Source organism: Felis catus, chromosome C1, assembly GCF_018350175.1.
Source record: "Felis catus isolate Fca126 chromosome C1, F.catus_Fca126_mat1.0, whole genome shotgun sequence".
NCBI lineage: Eukaryota > Metazoa > Chordata > Mammalia > Carnivora > Felidae > Felis > Felis catus.
The window spans coordinates 82,989,565-83,005,541 of NC_058375.1; the positions used below are offsets into that span (position 1 = coordinate 82,989,565).

General features: G+C 34.3%; 1 protein-coding gene and 1 long non-coding RNA gene across 7 annotated transcripts in view; one reads left to right on the top strand and one right to left on the bottom strand.

Moving 5' to 3' along the window:
- The window catches only part of DPYD (dihydropyrimidine dehydrogenase), an 869,175-nt gene that overhangs the window by 415,110 nt on the left and 438,088 nt on the right, over positions 1 to 15,977 (bottom strand). For all 4 annotated transcript variants that reach the window (XM_045036245.1, XM_011284844.4, XM_045036247.1 and 1 more), the window contains one exon: positions 9,964 to 10,148. In XM_045036245.1, coding sequence (XP_044892180.1) covers positions 9,964 to 10,148 — 185 coding nt within the window. The remainder of the gene's footprint in view (positions 1 to 9,963; positions 10,149 to 15,977) is intronic.
- LOC102902108 overlaps positions 3,925 to 15,977 on the top strand; it is a 47,407-nt gene continuing 35,354 nt past the window's right edge. For all 3 annotated transcript variants that reach the window (XR_006584577.1, XR_002161104.3, XR_440949.4), the window contains exons 1-3: positions 3,925 to 4,035; positions 4,826 to 4,978; positions 12,125 to 12,221. This is a non-coding gene — a long non-coding RNA (uncharacterized LOC102902108). The remainder of the gene's footprint in view (positions 4,036 to 4,825; positions 4,979 to 12,124; positions 12,222 to 15,977) is intronic.

Consider the following 15,977-nt stretch of genomic DNA (forward strand, 5'->3'; position numbering starts at 1 on the left):
TTGGGCATAGAAAAGTTATTCTAAGTTTGTTTTCTAAAATCCCAGTCTGTCATATTTTTAGCAACTGCTCACCTTTGTAGAGAACAGTAATCTTTAATATGAGCCACAGTAGCTATCATCCTTTAGATTTTATTTTCACATCATAAAAATTATCAGAGATAGCTTTAAAATCCTTACAATCCAACAGTGCAGGTTCTTTTTGAAAGTCAGTGAGTCCAATATAAAATAAAAATGTAAATATTCCATTATGAAGAAAATACTGTGATCTTATAAATCTTTCAAGTATAAACATTTGCCTTTGTCCTCTTTAGAAAGGTAATTCCTTTAAAAGAGATCCCCAAATCAAAAAGTTTTAATAACCTGACTGTTCACTGAAGATATTAGAAAGACAAAATCCCTCACATAATCTCCAACCCTAAAAGTGGCAGAAGGTGAAAGATTTCATTTATTGATAAGAATACACATAATTCAATTAGCTTTATAGCAATGATCCTTTCGTACTGCGCTCAATTTTTAATTCCCCATCTTCAAAGTGTCCTTACAATTTTCTATTCTTGTTTGTTAACTCAGTATTTTTCATGTGAAAGATTGACAAGAATGAATAGGCCTCTCTAAATGTTCAGTCATATGTCCAAAGGTAGATAAAATTAATAATATGATTAAAAAGGAAAATGAAACATTTAAAAAAAATATATGCAGAAGGGCATTGAAGAAATAGGAGACATGAATGATGTAACTTTCAATCTTGAATGAATCACCATCTGGGACTGAAATCACTTTTTAAAAGTCAATTTAGTAATGCTGAATTGTACCTCATTAGCAACAATGACAGATAGGGATTCCTATGGATGTGCATCTCATGGCCTCAAATCACAAACCAACACTAGGGCAAGCCTAGTTTTCCCATGCCATTCATTCCATCAACAAATCCACCAAAAGAAGTCACAGCTCAAAGAAAGAAATGGAATAGTTAGCAATGACTGGACTCCTCCTTTCTCTTCAAACTAAAATCACAACTACCAGTTTGTACTTACTCGCTCTATGGTGGGATTTTGGCATGGATCTCTCTCCGTTAGGTACTGAAATCACAAATTCATTTCACATAGCCTATTGAACTGCCATCAGATGGTAATGACTTTCTGTCACTCTTGACCTGAGGCAAATTTGAACTAGTGACCAAGAGGTTAAAGGCTCTGTATCTCATTACTAATCCCCTGAGACACCTAGTTCCCTCAACAACTACTGATTCTTTTACACCTCAATCAAACCAAAAGAAAATACACAAAAACCTCGAGCAGTAGAAAAGTAGGTCATCAACGCAAGGAATTTATGATAGTTTTGAAGAATTTTACAAACATCTATTTTAAAATGTACCCATATACTATATACAACTGAGTAGAATCACATTAACTGTTACAGAACTTCATTATAATCTTCATTACAATATCATATAAGCCTCACTGTAGAGCTGGAAAACACTGTAGAAAGGTAAAACTTAAGACACCTGGGCTCTGTGATTTTATAGGTTACAAAAGACATTTTAGTCCTAGTATGAAGCCAGAATATTTGTGTCTATCTTCTAAGATTATTCTGCCACAAGAATTAGTTTCAAGGGGAATTGACAAGCTGGAAGGAATAACATAGATTCATAAATAAAATCAAAACAGTATCAGGCACCTTAACACAGAATCTTATTATAGGAATACAGCATATTAAATAAAGGATACAGTTTGAGGAAGAAAAAAAGACTATCATTTGGGAGGATGCACATAGACAAACTCATATATGTAGTTGAACCATTGAAACTAAACCAAAATTAACTTTTTGTTGTTGATGAAAGCTGACCTCAGATGGTGGCAGTGAATAAATAATATTCTGTAACCATTCACTTCAATTCAGTGACTCCTAAAGTCATTTGTAAACACAGCAACCAGAAGGTTTTTTGTTTTGTTTTGTTTTGTTTTTAATGCTTAATGTCCCAATGCCTCCTTTCTTATTCTCTGCAGTTCCTCATAGTCTTTGAATTTCACAGAAAGAATTCTACCTGGAAGAAACCAGGTCTTCTTTTCCTTTTCATTATTTACCTATATTTGAAGAATCTCTATATAATTTCTTTCCTTTATTTGAATTTCTATCCCTTCCTCTATGCTTTCCATATTTATTCTTCCACTAATAACGCTTGTCTTTTGTCACTCAATATTTATCTTTTTACCACTACAAGTGTTTTCCTTGCAGCAACATGTAAATTTAGTTGATCCCTTCCACTACTAGTAATAAATATTGTGGTGTTTTAATGTTGTATCTAAGGGATAGTAAATTTAAATTAATAACATGGCTAAGGATTGCTCTAATGATGTAATCAAACCAGTAGGTTTTGAGATGATGGTTTCCATATATTTGGAACAATTTTATTTAACAAAATGTCCTATGTTGGTAAGATCATCTTCTCAGAACTACAAGGACTACTTCAGGGAAAACGAGCCTCTTATCTAGGATTAGAATTTAGAAGAATTTAACCTGTATTCTATTTCCACGTTGGTTCTTAGTAGGGGATGTACCATGACGAGATACACTTGATGTACCTCTACTTTTTGTAATAAAATTTGTTTATATGTTAATACTAAAACAAAGTAAATTCCCAATCTTCTAAACAATCGTATTTTGGTAAATTAGTAACATTTTTGTAAATTAATAATGACACTTTGTAAATACATTTGGTAAAGAAGGACCTTAGACACTTTATAGGTTCCCTTAACAAGTTGGTTGCATCTAACAGACTTATTATTGGATTAATTTCTTCTCTCCATTCCCTATGTGAGACATACAAAGGCAAGACAAGGAGTGTTGAATCTTTGTAATGGGTAGAGTACCCTGTGTGCCTATGGACTTCTTATTCCACCACTGAGTTGTGTATTTATTGAGTCAGTGGTATGTTCCTCACCCCATTTGTGTTGGTTATAAATGTAAAATAAAATCATATAAATTGAAGAGCTATAGGAATGTGAAAAGAAAGGGGGCTGATTCTGTGAAAAATAAGTTGAATGCTTTCAAAAGATATAATAAAGGGGAGTTGATGAAAAAAGAAGTCATTGCATCAAATAAGATGTGGGTTAAACAAATGAAATGACAAAAGACAACCATACAAAAATCCAGAAAATTGCTTGGTATGTTTCTTGAAGGCAGTGCTCTCCACTTTAAAAAACAAAACTAGAAGTTGTAGGTGGTATATTATGTATAGGTTTACACAAGAAACATGATAGAACTTAACCCTTGGCTACAAAAGAACTCAACCCCTTTTTTTTTAAAGAAAAATGAAAAGGAGAAAATATCTATGTTTTAAAATAAAATGATATGTTTAACAATGTGTATATCCTTTTTAAAATTTCCATTTTGACTTTTTCAAATTTATCAAGTAATTATTGATTTTTGTTTCATAGAATAAGAGACCTTTTTTATATTCCTATGTTTGTTTTTTAAAGGAATGTATTTGATTTAGCCAATTCATTGTTAATGAATGTTTTGGATTTACCTATATAATTAAAATACTGCATCTTTATCCTCAATTAACAATTAGATTTACATGTTTAATTATATTAATTGAGCTAACTGTCCCTCTTTTATTTCTCTGGAAGTCAGGAGATGTGGAATATTAATAATCTTAGAACTTTTCTAGCCACTTATTCTGGTTAAGGTATATATACACATTTTAAGTGGTTATTTATTTTTGAGAGAGAGAGAGAGAGAGACAGAGAGAAAAAGAAAGCATGTGCACATGGGAACAGGGAAGAGGAAGGGGCAGAGAGAGGGAGGGAGAGAGAGAATCCCAAGCAGGCTCCACACTGCCAGTGTAGAGCTTGATGTGGGGCTCAAACCCATGAATTATGAGATCATGACCTGAGTCATGATCTGGGTCATGGTAACCAAAAAATGTACAATGTGTAATAGAGGCTAAACAAATAGTAGTAATTATTACAACTAACAAGTAAATATAACAGTTCGTTCCAAGGAGCATAAAAACCAAGGACCACTTCTTTCGTGAGTCTTCTCTAATAGCTCTAGCTAACATTGATCTCTGTCTTTGACTACTTTAGTACTTATTGGTTTCACTAGATTTAGCTTTCCTTCATGTATATCATATATTTGTTTTCTATTTCACATTGGTAATCCTTGAATTCACATTGTTGTAAGCACCTTTAGAGAAGAAAGGTCATAGTTTATGCAGCTAATTTCCTTTTTTCCCAGTACAGAACTTTTATCTATCCACCTGTCCACATACATGTGCCCATACACACAGATACATACACACAGACCCCCACACGTGCACACTGGTTAAATAAACGAATCCACTGGAAAGACTCAAGTGAAAGTGCAAATGAATTTTAAAACACAATTTTTTTGTGTCGGTATAGTCACTCTTGCAGTTACATACTCTTTCTTTGGGTACCAAAATTTTCTCAGATATTCAGTAATTCTTATTTAAGCAGAAGAAAAAAACAAATAAGCCTGGACTCCTAACATAATATTATAAACAACAAAGGTGAAGTCATATTGGATCATTTATTGGTACCACTAAATAAAGACAAGTAAGTTTCATATTAAAATAATGACTTTTAAAGAGAGAAATGTTGACAAATTGGAAAATGTTTTTCTCTGTATTAATACAAGATCTGACACTCTCACTTTTTATGCAAACAACTCCTACCACATTCCTGCCTCATTACATACCCCTGATTAAAATCCTAAACTGGGCATTCTTATCACGTTCTAACCCCAGTATAATTATAGATCTTTTCTCTCATTTTTCCTACGTACTATCTATGTTTAGGGACTCCACTACCCAGAATGCCTTTTGGTGAAATTAAAAGAAGCCATTGCACAGGTGCAAGGCTTAAAGAAGAAGCAGAAAGCACCTTTGTGAAAATTCAAGGAAGGCACTCCTTACTCTGAATAGAAGCAGCACAAAAGATACCATTGTTAGGTGAGTGGAGCTTGGTCAGATTTCAGTCAATGAGTGCCCGTTCTGTGAGTACCCCTGGGCAGTGAGTAGGATCTATAGTCTTATCTGGCAGCCCCTTTAAGTTCCAGTAGTTCAAATCACTCAGGTTTTCTTATCCTCCTTCTTTATTTGTATCTTGATTTTTGCGAAGCCTTTGCTGACTCCACATTCTATACCCACATCCAGAGAGAATCAATCATTATCTCTTCTATGTCATCCTGTGCCATTACATTTTTTATTAGTGCATTTATTATATTGTATTAGATGTATGTTTACACAACTGTCTTCCCTACCAGACTGTGAGATTTTTAATGGCAAGCTTCATGTTTTAACTCACATTTATAAATCTACTGATGAGTACTATCTAAAGAAGATAGCACTATTTTTTTAATGTTTATTGAATGAATGAATGAATTAATTAATTAATTAATGATTCCACGCATGAATGACTATGTGGATAGACAGCTGGATGTATATGGATGAATAAATAAATGGCTAGATAAAATGCTTTTATAATTACCTGAAATAGCTTCTTTAAATCTTCATCTGTTAAAATCTTATATTATTTTTCTATTCAAAATCTCCTATTATATATTTCTTCTCTAATACCATTTTAACAACTCTAATTATCATTACTCATTTATTAATAAATAGTTTATTTTTCCCTGAAAAGACCATGCCCTGAAGTGATGAAGTAACTTGCCTGAGGTCACATGGTTCAAAACTGTTAGAACTGGGTTTGAAATCAGGTCTATGTAATTCAGAGTCTAAATTTCCAGCTGCTGTATTTGTTACCTCTCTTCATTTATTCACTTTGGTACTCTCCCAAAGCCAAGTGCCTTGAGTCCAGCAGCTGGTACTCAATAAGTGGTAACTGGTCAAATTAACTAAAAAAAATTTAAGTGGAGCTCTCTTCAGACAACTATGGGAATTACTGAAATCCCAACAGGGATATCTTTAAATAACTGCATGTGTCTGAAAAAGCATATTACAAATAAATCCAAAATACCAATCGCAATAAATGCATGCATGAATTAATACTATAATGTGGGTATTAAATCATTTTTAAAGTATACTATCTAATGTTACATTTCCTCCCAAACTAACACAAAACATAAGACAAGCAGTGATAAACCTTCATTCATGAATACATTAAGGCATTATAAAATTTTTCTTAACGAATGTTGCACTTGAAGGAAACATTATTTATTTACAGTGTTAATGAACTTATATAACAAACTCATTAGTTTTCTTAACTCCTCTTTCAATTCCTTTAAAATGAATTATCTCACTCTATGCATTTCTCCTATTTAATAGATGAATACGCTCTTTATTTTGAGGGCATAACAATACACAAGCATGGTCACTGGCTTGTGCAGAGACAAATCAGTAGGCAGGCTTCCCTCAGGAAACAGAGCTACAGAACACAAAGGAGGAACGTGTTTCTGAAAGCAGAGGAGGACTCAAAGGCTGAAGGGCAGGTAGAATCTAGACAGATGACATGAGTGGAGTAGGGGAAAGGCCCAGATTCAGGAGAAATCTTGGTGTGCTGGGGAAAATTCAAGTTGGCATCATAAGTTAAGGAGTTTGGGCTTTATCTTGACTGCAAAAAGGAGCTTCTGAAGGGTTTTAAATGAGGAAATTAGGATCAAACTTATACTCTAGAAAGATGACCCTGGTGGCAGCATAGGCTCATCGGATTTGACAAGGGAAGAAGTGGAGGCAATTTGAAGAGGTGATAGAGGCCAGAACTAAGTTAATGACAGTGTGGAGAAATAAAAATCTCACTTTGTCTATATGTTCCTTTTTAGTCTTATCACTGCTTAGCACTTTGCAACCAACAGGCAGGAAGGTGGAAGTGTTGATTTTACTTGACAGAGATTTTACCTGCCTTCCATTTCTACTCCATCTTTAAAATGCAATTCAACACTTTGTTTGACAAGTCTAAAGCCTTCAGCCAAATCCAAAACTCTTACCGGTCACGAATTTTTTATTTTATATTTCAAACACTATCGTTCCTAGCAATATGTATTTTTAAAGCACGTGCACTTTTCTTTTTCATCATACCTCAAAGTCTGTTTCTTTTATGGGTAAGGAGAAGCTAAGTAAAATGACTGCTCATTTTTTTCAGTACACATTTATTATATTCAGGGAAGTAAAAAGATAAAAGTAAAGTCAAAAGAAAAACATCTTTAGAAATGCTTTCGAATGAAAATTGTGAAGTAGTACAAAACCACCACAATCACAAAGATAGTAAATATTCTCTATGTACTTTAATTTAAAATCTATAATAGATTTAAATATTTAGAAAAAAATTAACACATGCCCTTTGCACTGTCCTTCATTCAATTTTCCCTTTCAATTCTCTTTAGCATCTCTGCCTTCCCATCATTTTTAGTTCTACGAACTGAATTCATGCGTTCACTAGGTTGAAACCTAGTATAAGAGCCTTCTCTCTCATCTCCTGACTCTCTTTTCATTTCTTCAAGAAGTTAACAGATTGGTCAGTAAGATGTCTGGTCAACCAAAAATTGTATTCGGCCCCAAAAACAGGCAAATTAAAATAATCATATGAAAGAGTCATTATAGAGATAGAATTGACCAGATATACAAGAGAGAGAAGAGGAAAATAAAATTTGATAAAAAGTTCCTAAGTAAAGATGTACACAACAGTGTTATTTTATATTAAGAAAAAGGTGTGTGCGTAAACACACTAGTGTAAATCTTCCAACCATATTTTCTTTAGAAGTATCTCTTATTCTGAGACTGTGTTGTTTCCTACTTCTCTCATAAACTTCCTTACTAATATATTTCTTGTATATATAATATAGTAAATGTTATAACATGTTTAAGGGCTTACTTTAATGCCATTACACAGTGAAATAAGAAGCTGTCAGTCCTATTTTGGTTTTGAAATTGATTTGAAAACTGTATTAGTCTGAGTAATCTAGAAATCAGTAAGCTAGAAGTCTGAACAGGGGTACCTGGGTGGCTCAGTCAGTGAAGCAACTGGCTTCCACTCAGGTCATGATATCATGGTCTGTGAGTTCGAGCCCTGCATTGGGCTCTGTGCTGACAGCTCAGAGCCTAGAGCCTGCTTCGGATTCTGTGTCTCCCTCTCTCTCCGCCCCTCCCCTATGCATTCTCTCTCTCTCTCTCTCTCTCTCTCTCTCTCCCTCTCAAAAACAAATAAACATTAAAAAAAATAGAAATCTGAGGAACACTGATGTAGAGGATTTGAAGCTGGGTACCAGAAACGTTAAATACTGGAGGTGGAACAGTTTCGGGAGCGCATATTTAGTTTAAAGCAGCTAATGAGAAGTGTAGGTAACCAAGTGGAGATGTCCAGTGAGTCTGAAATATACATCAGCACACAAGTAAAGATTTCCAGCGGACAGCTGGAACATGGAAGAACACAGATGGAAACACAGATGAGAGAGTTATGCAGGAGAAGGTGCAATGGGGATCCTTGAGAGTACTGTGACAATAAGTAAAATGAGGGAATAGAACTACAGGGTGATAAGTTTTATGACGAAAAGAGCAAAAGGAGCTAATTTAGGAGTCCATCCTAGGCAGTCAAACAGCTCCTCTGTGTACGTCTGAGGCCATGGGGACTCTCCAAAGTACAGGTGCTCCAGAGACTGGAGCTGGAGCCACAACCAGCTTTTCTGCTTTGGGTTTCCAGGTTTCTGCCTGTTAAATTGCATTCCTTTTCCTTTTTTTTTTTTTCCTAGCCTAGTTCCTTCTGACTTATACTGATTTGGAGAGCATTATTAATTTTACATTTGTCATCTCCACAACACATTGTTTCCTAAATCACACTTTTGTCTCTATGCATGACCCAGAGGCTGGTTACACTCGTCCTTAGAGCCCTGTATTTCTGGGATACCACATTATGCCCAGACCACAACATCCCAAGCCCCACTACTCAGAGACGCTGGGCTGAGGTAGGAATAGGTCAGTGAATTGAGCCTAAAAAGCATGATATAATCAGTACTGGGTCCAGGCTCTACCTAGTAGATAAGTAGTTCCTGCCCAGATTACATAAAAAGTAGGGGGACAACCAGAAAAGACTAAATGGTCATGGCAAAGTGGAAGAAAACTATTCAAGGAAACATTAAAGACAAAGTAAATTTTATTACCATGTGAGAAACAAACAAAAGAAACTGAAAGAAGAGAGGCAGACAGCATGTTATGAATAGGGAGTCTTTCCTGAATAGGAAAAAAAGAAGAATTTTACTAACAAGAGCAAATTTTTCCAGAAACATTTTATATCAAGGAGATCACTATATCTGTGTTTAATTAAATTATAGAGCAAGAAGAAAACAAAGCATTTTGTCAAAAAGTAAGACAACTGAGATCTAATAATTATGGCTTTTTCCCCCACACCCTCTAGTTACTGTAAGAGTATGTTTGACTTTATATTTTATCATTTTTACATTCTGCATTTGTATCATGAACCTAAATAGTGAAAAATTACAATTGAAATTTATAAAATACTTGTTTTCTTTTCAATTAGGTACATAATTGGTACACAACTAGGTACATAATTTGGGAAGTGGATAGGAACTCATCTGATTCAAATGGACAGACAACATGGTATTCTGGACTGTGTAAGATCATTAGGAATATAGATCTTATCTGCTATCATCTTGTGTACCATCCAGATTTGATAAATGTATTATCTATGTCTTTAAGCCATTAATAAATATTTTGAAAACAGCAGAACTAGTAACTTCATGGCATTTCCCTGTAGAAATGCACACTGAACTCTCAATCAATTAAACAGTTCTGCTATCCAGTCCATGTTAAAAAAATTCTATCCAACTTAATATACATATATGATGTATTTCATATATGGTTATTATATGTCATATATAAATGCTGTCATGAATGAGTAGCAAAAATAAATAAGGAAGTATGTATCCATTGGAAAAAAATGGCTGAAAGTGATGGCAAATGCCTACCTGTATATATTTGTGAATGTACCAAGAAGCCTGCTTTCCATCATTCACTGATTCCACTGTAGTGTTAGCCACACCAACAATATCACCACCTGCGAACACCCATGGTTCACTGGTTTGCATAGTTTCTGGATCTACTTCTGGGAGATTCCATCTGTTAAATTTTAGAGGGCTCAAGGCTTCTTTTACTGTAAGAAAAAAAAAGTGAAAGATAAGAGGCAATGACTGATTTGTTCATCACATAACAATAATTTGAAAATTAAAAAAAATTATGACTTAATTATTGTTCTAGGGACTCAAACAACTGGTTTTAATGAACCATAAAAATGGAAAGTTAATGAAATATCTGAGTTAATAATATATTCAAGGCATACTGATTTAACCAATTCAAAGTATACATCACAGGTAGGTATTAAAGACTACATATTTGGGCAATACTTCAGCTCTGGTATTTATGTATAAGAAGTACAGATCCATGAAGAAGGAAAGTACAGCCTTTCACATGTTTGAATGTGCATATAATCCATTTAAATCCCTTTAAATGAATATAAAATGAATTTTCTAAAATTTTGTTTGTCTATACCATTATTTTCACAAATACGATATCACTCATAAGATCCTAAATTTGTTCCTGTGTGTCACAGATGTAAGTTATATTGGGAAGTTGGGTGAATGGCCAGTCTCCTTTCACAACAAGAAATTTTATAAACAAAACAAAGCCTTCTACATTTTCACCAAATTATTCGCACCTAATGCTAAGCAGTTTGATGGACCCACAATATATCTACATAAGTCATCAATTTCTTTTTAAATTTTTTTTTAATGTTTTACTTATATTTAAGAGAGAGAGACAGAGCACGAGCAGGGAAGGGGCAGAGAGAGAGATGGAGACAGAATCTCCGTCAGTGCAGAGCCCGAAGTGGGGCTGGAACCCACCAACTATCAGATCATGACCTGAGCCGAAGTCGGATGCTTAACCGACTGAGCCACCCAGGTGCCCCTCAATTTCTTTTTATTTTATAGAAATCAACAAATGCAAACACTACCATTGGTTCCTTGTGGAAACTGCTCTATAAAAGAATTTTATTTGCTGTGCTCCAGTAAATCTAAATGTGTCATGGAAAAGGAAGACTTTGAGTTCCTTTAAGAAAAATATCTAAAGTGGGGCGCCTGCGTGCCTCAGTCCGTGAAGCGTCCCACTTTGGCTCAGGTCATGATCTCACGATCCATGAGTTCGAGACCCGTGTCTGGCTTTGTGCTGACAGCTCGGAGCCTGGAGCCTGCTTTGGATTCTGTGTCTCCCTCTCTCTCAGCCACTCCCCCGCTCATTGTCTGTCTCTTTCTGTCTCAAAAATAAACATTAAAAACAAATTAAAAAAAAAAGAAAAATATGTAAAGGAATCTTTGAGTAGACACATAATCCAGATATTTGGAAGAGATCACAGAATATAAGTTATAGAAAGGGTTTAACAAGAGAAGGGCATAATGGTAGATAGCACCATATATAATGGAGCAAACTGAGCCAGTGTTTAGGATTAAATGTTCTCTCCAGGTTTTCCTGTCATGGATTTTAAGTACAGCATCTCAAGACAGACTTGTGGAGCTAGTCTTTAATTCAAAAGAGAATATAACAACTTAAACTAAAGAGACTATAAGATTTTGGAACACAAAAGTTAGTTGTTTAACAAATTAATGAGTTAGTTTAAAGGAAAATAAGCAAATGTTTAAAAAATGTTATTCTGATATCTAAAACCATTTCTTCTCAATAAAAATGGAAAAACAAGACACAAAAATAAACCTTTGTAGTTTTTCTACTTGAAAAATATTAGAATTTTAGAAAACTATTGAGGAATTACTTTGTGTGTTCCCTACAAGACTGTAGGTTCCATGAGAATAGCAATGTGGCCATGCTATTGGGTACTGTACCACAAAGCCTAGTACAGTACTTGTAGCATAAGAGTCACACAATTCAGTAGATGAGTGAATGAACAAATGAACGAGCAGCTGGATTAATGCTATTGTGCTCAGGTTTTTACTCAAAAATCTAATACTGTTTATATCTCTGATGTGATTTCACCTTTCATCGAGAGTAAAATTAAATATTCATGTAATTATTTTCAATGCAGAATGGCATTTTGAGAAGATTTTTCTAATGTCTTTAAAGGTCACATGAAAAGACACCTTTATCATTTGTTCCCCACATCATAACAGATCATCACTACCATCTGTTGATAGTTATCTGAGTTGCAAAAAAGTCAATGGTGAGTATGGCTTGTCAGTTCAACCTGTTGTAATAATGGTAACTGGAACATACCATCATTGAATGGTTTATGTAATGGGAAATAGAGTAAAAAATAATTCTCCTGTATAAGAAATGACCTTATTTGTCCAAGACTTTGGTACAACTTTGCTCTATATAGAGAACTGAAATAAAGATTTTTAAATGAGAAGGAATTCAAAATTATTTCACCAGGAGATCAAAGCCCTTTTATACATTTTTCTCATTTTTTTACAGAAGTATCCTTGAAGGTTAGCACAGATTTCACTCTAAGCTTGAGCAAGGTAGGGATTATGCCTTAGTTATCTTTGATTTCCCTTAGCAGCTATTAGAGTCAAAGACATATATACTGTGAAGTTATTGAAGCTTAAGCTTCAGGCTCTCTCACTTGCATGGTCCTTTTTTAAGGCCCTGTGCCTAAATTTGAATTTGTAATTTTTTTCTTTTAGATAAAAGAATCCTCAAATTATATAAGCTTCAGGCCTCATAAAAGTTAAACTTACCATTAAATACAGTGTGTTATACACAATAGGTGCTGAATAAATGCTCATTGAATTAAACTGAAGTTCTTGATTAATGCATTTTATAATTTCTTATGACTTAAAAATGTAAATAGCATGATTTACTTTACTATTAGAGCTCTATCGCTAACTCAGTCAATAAGTAGTTAGGAGATGTTACTGTAAGTTTAATAAGTAAATCTTGCATTTCTTAAAATATTTAGCACCAATACCATAAGCCACCTACGATCATTTATTTGTGAATTCAAAAGCACAATTCTATTCATGGGTCTTTCCATTATGTATGTATTATTTTATGTCCCTACACACTCATACATACTCATGTTTACTCTTGAAACATGCTATTTCCTCAATATTTGATTCATTTATACCTTGAAGACTTGGGCCTGAATATTAACTGTTTTAATTGTTTTATTATTTGTGATATCCAACTAACCTCACTAATAATCAAACAACTCTCTGATACTGTGTGCCAAAATAGAAAGGATTTTTCTTTTGTATTGAAAATTATTTCAGCCCTCTTTTATTTTTTTTTTAATTTTTTTTTTTTTAACGTTTATTTATTTTTGAGACAGAGAGAGACAGAGCATGAACGGGGAAGGGGCAGAGAGAGAGGGAGACACAGAATCGGAAGCAGGCTCCAGGCTCTGAGCCATCAGCCCAGAGCCCGATGCGGGGCTCGAACCCACGGACCGCGAGATCGTGACCTGGCTGAAGTCGGACGCTTAACCGACTGCGCCACCCAGGCTCCCCTCAGCCCACTTTTAAAAACTACCTACTCAATTTTCCCCCTAATCTTTTTAGAGGCCTTCAAGTTTAGCATCTCCATAGTTTGATTTAAACAATAAATAGAAAAAAAAATGAGGTTAAGCAGTTGGTTGTGATGTTATTAAATATTACAGCAAAGCTTACATCAGTCAAAATAGAGATCATTTGTTTCCACTTTAATATCTAATCTTTTGACTTGTTGATACCATCTTTGGAAAAACAAAGCATGGACAAATTTATATGAATATAAAATTCTACAGTAGGTAAAAAAAAATGTTTTCTATCAGTAGCACTAAGCAGCTAATGCAAGAATGAGTATTCATTACAACTTGAACATCAAATGATTAGGATCATTTCCCTGTTGGCACAGTGGACTCTATATTTAAGTAGATGATCTATATCTGTGTATGTATGTGTATGTGTATTTCAGCATTTACAATAAAATAGAGGGAAAGCAATGGAGGGAGATAATCCATCAATTTATTGAAACTTTGACTCAGTTTATGGATCCAAATAATACCTTTTATGACTTCAATGACTCTTTTGAGATATAGCAGTTATTTCTATTATTTAACCATATTTTGTAAGCTCCAAAGTATTCAATTTAGAACTGAAATCAAGGATTCAGTGAAAAAAATCCATGTGCATATTATGCATAATTTGTCAAAAAGAAGTTCTTTTGTTTAGCTGTTTCTTACGAGGAAGACTTTCATCCTCCTCATCATTGTAACTATCCTTCTATGAACTCCTCACACACAGCTCACTTACATCTCTGCTGATACATTTAAGTTGAAATACAATGAAAATAAATCTCAGAAGCACATCTTCTGTTCTGCCTTTATCTAGCTTGGAAGGAATGAAAGCATAAGTGGATGAAAAATGTATATTTACATTTGCAAACCAAATAACTACTTGCTATTTCCTATGAAGTGTTAAATGAATATTAATAGAAGGACTGTATTTTTTTCTTCCTTGTTTATAAAATAACGGGAGTGAGGGGAGAGGGATTTTCTGTTATGATATGAGCACTTTTACCACAGATTTCCATGAGATTGCATCTTGATGGAGACTGCAGCATATGTCCCAATAGCTCCATAGTTGAACAGAAAAAGAACTTGAAAAAGAACCCTAAAACATGCTTATTCACAGTCTATATTATTCTGCAAATGGGAGAGAAATGTGTTAAGTGATATGGTGCCTGGAATTTTATGCAGTCTTTAAAAAGAACGAAAACATCCTTAATTCATACCAAACATTCAAGATTTATGTTAATTTTCTGCTTTAATTACTACTATGTTCGAATGAGCTTATTTAAAAAACAAAGACACTCCGAGGTAGCTTTAAAACAAGAAATGGTTTTGAAATAGGAACTTTTAGTCAATTTAATGTTATGCATGAAATGATTTTTTTATATAGACTTAATTGTATTGTGACACACAAGTTCTTCAATAAGCCACAGCTTAAAATTGCAGAAACCGTCCCTCAGGGACACATCACTAGCAGATGCAGATTGCCAAGGTCAATTAAACTGATGTAGCTGTGCTGTCATATACATAGAAGAGAAACCCACAAGCATATGACAAGTATATTTCTCAGTATTTATAAAAAGATGTCAAGAATGTTATATTTTAGTACATAAATATAAATTAATTCTGCATAAACAATAAAACAATACAACAGGAATAATAATGAAGAAGGATTATTAGTATTCTTTGAAGTGTTTGATATGCTATAAAACAATAGGGGGATAAAAAATTTCAACATTTATAATAAAATGATATTTTGAAAACATGGATGAATTCATCTATATGCTTGTTGTTTAATTTTGCATAACCTATTAGCCAAGAGAACCAAAGCACATGAAACAAAAAGGCGAGCTGAGGCAATAATCTCAGTGATTCAGAGCTGAAAGCAAATCTCACCAAGAGCAAATGAATTCTAATTACAGGGCCAGGATATCAGAGTTCTGTTTCAATAGAATAATCTGGGGTAAGGAAAGGAAAGAACCAGAGAATGCCTTCCACTAAAAATATCAATTCCTGGGGCGCCTGGGTGGCTCAATCGGTTGAGCATCCAACTTCAGCTCAGGTCATAGATCTCACAGTTCATGGGTTCGAGCCCCACATCAGGCTCTGTGCTGACAGCTCAGAGAATAGAGCCTGCTTCAGATTCTGTGTCTCCCTCACTCTCTGCCCCTCCCATGCTCATGCTCTGTCTCTCTCTCAAAAATAACATTAAATTTTTTTTTAAATTTTTAAAAAAATATTAACTCTGGATGGCATGAGCTTTTCTTCACATCTCCGTTCTGCCTCTAAGTATTTGAATCAATATGCAATCCATTCACAAACACAATGGAACTCACAGTGAAGATTCATCATTTTCCTTCTGTAAACCCCACAAAAGTTAACCTTTATTGTGCACGTTCCCATTCCTTCAGGACCTCAAATATC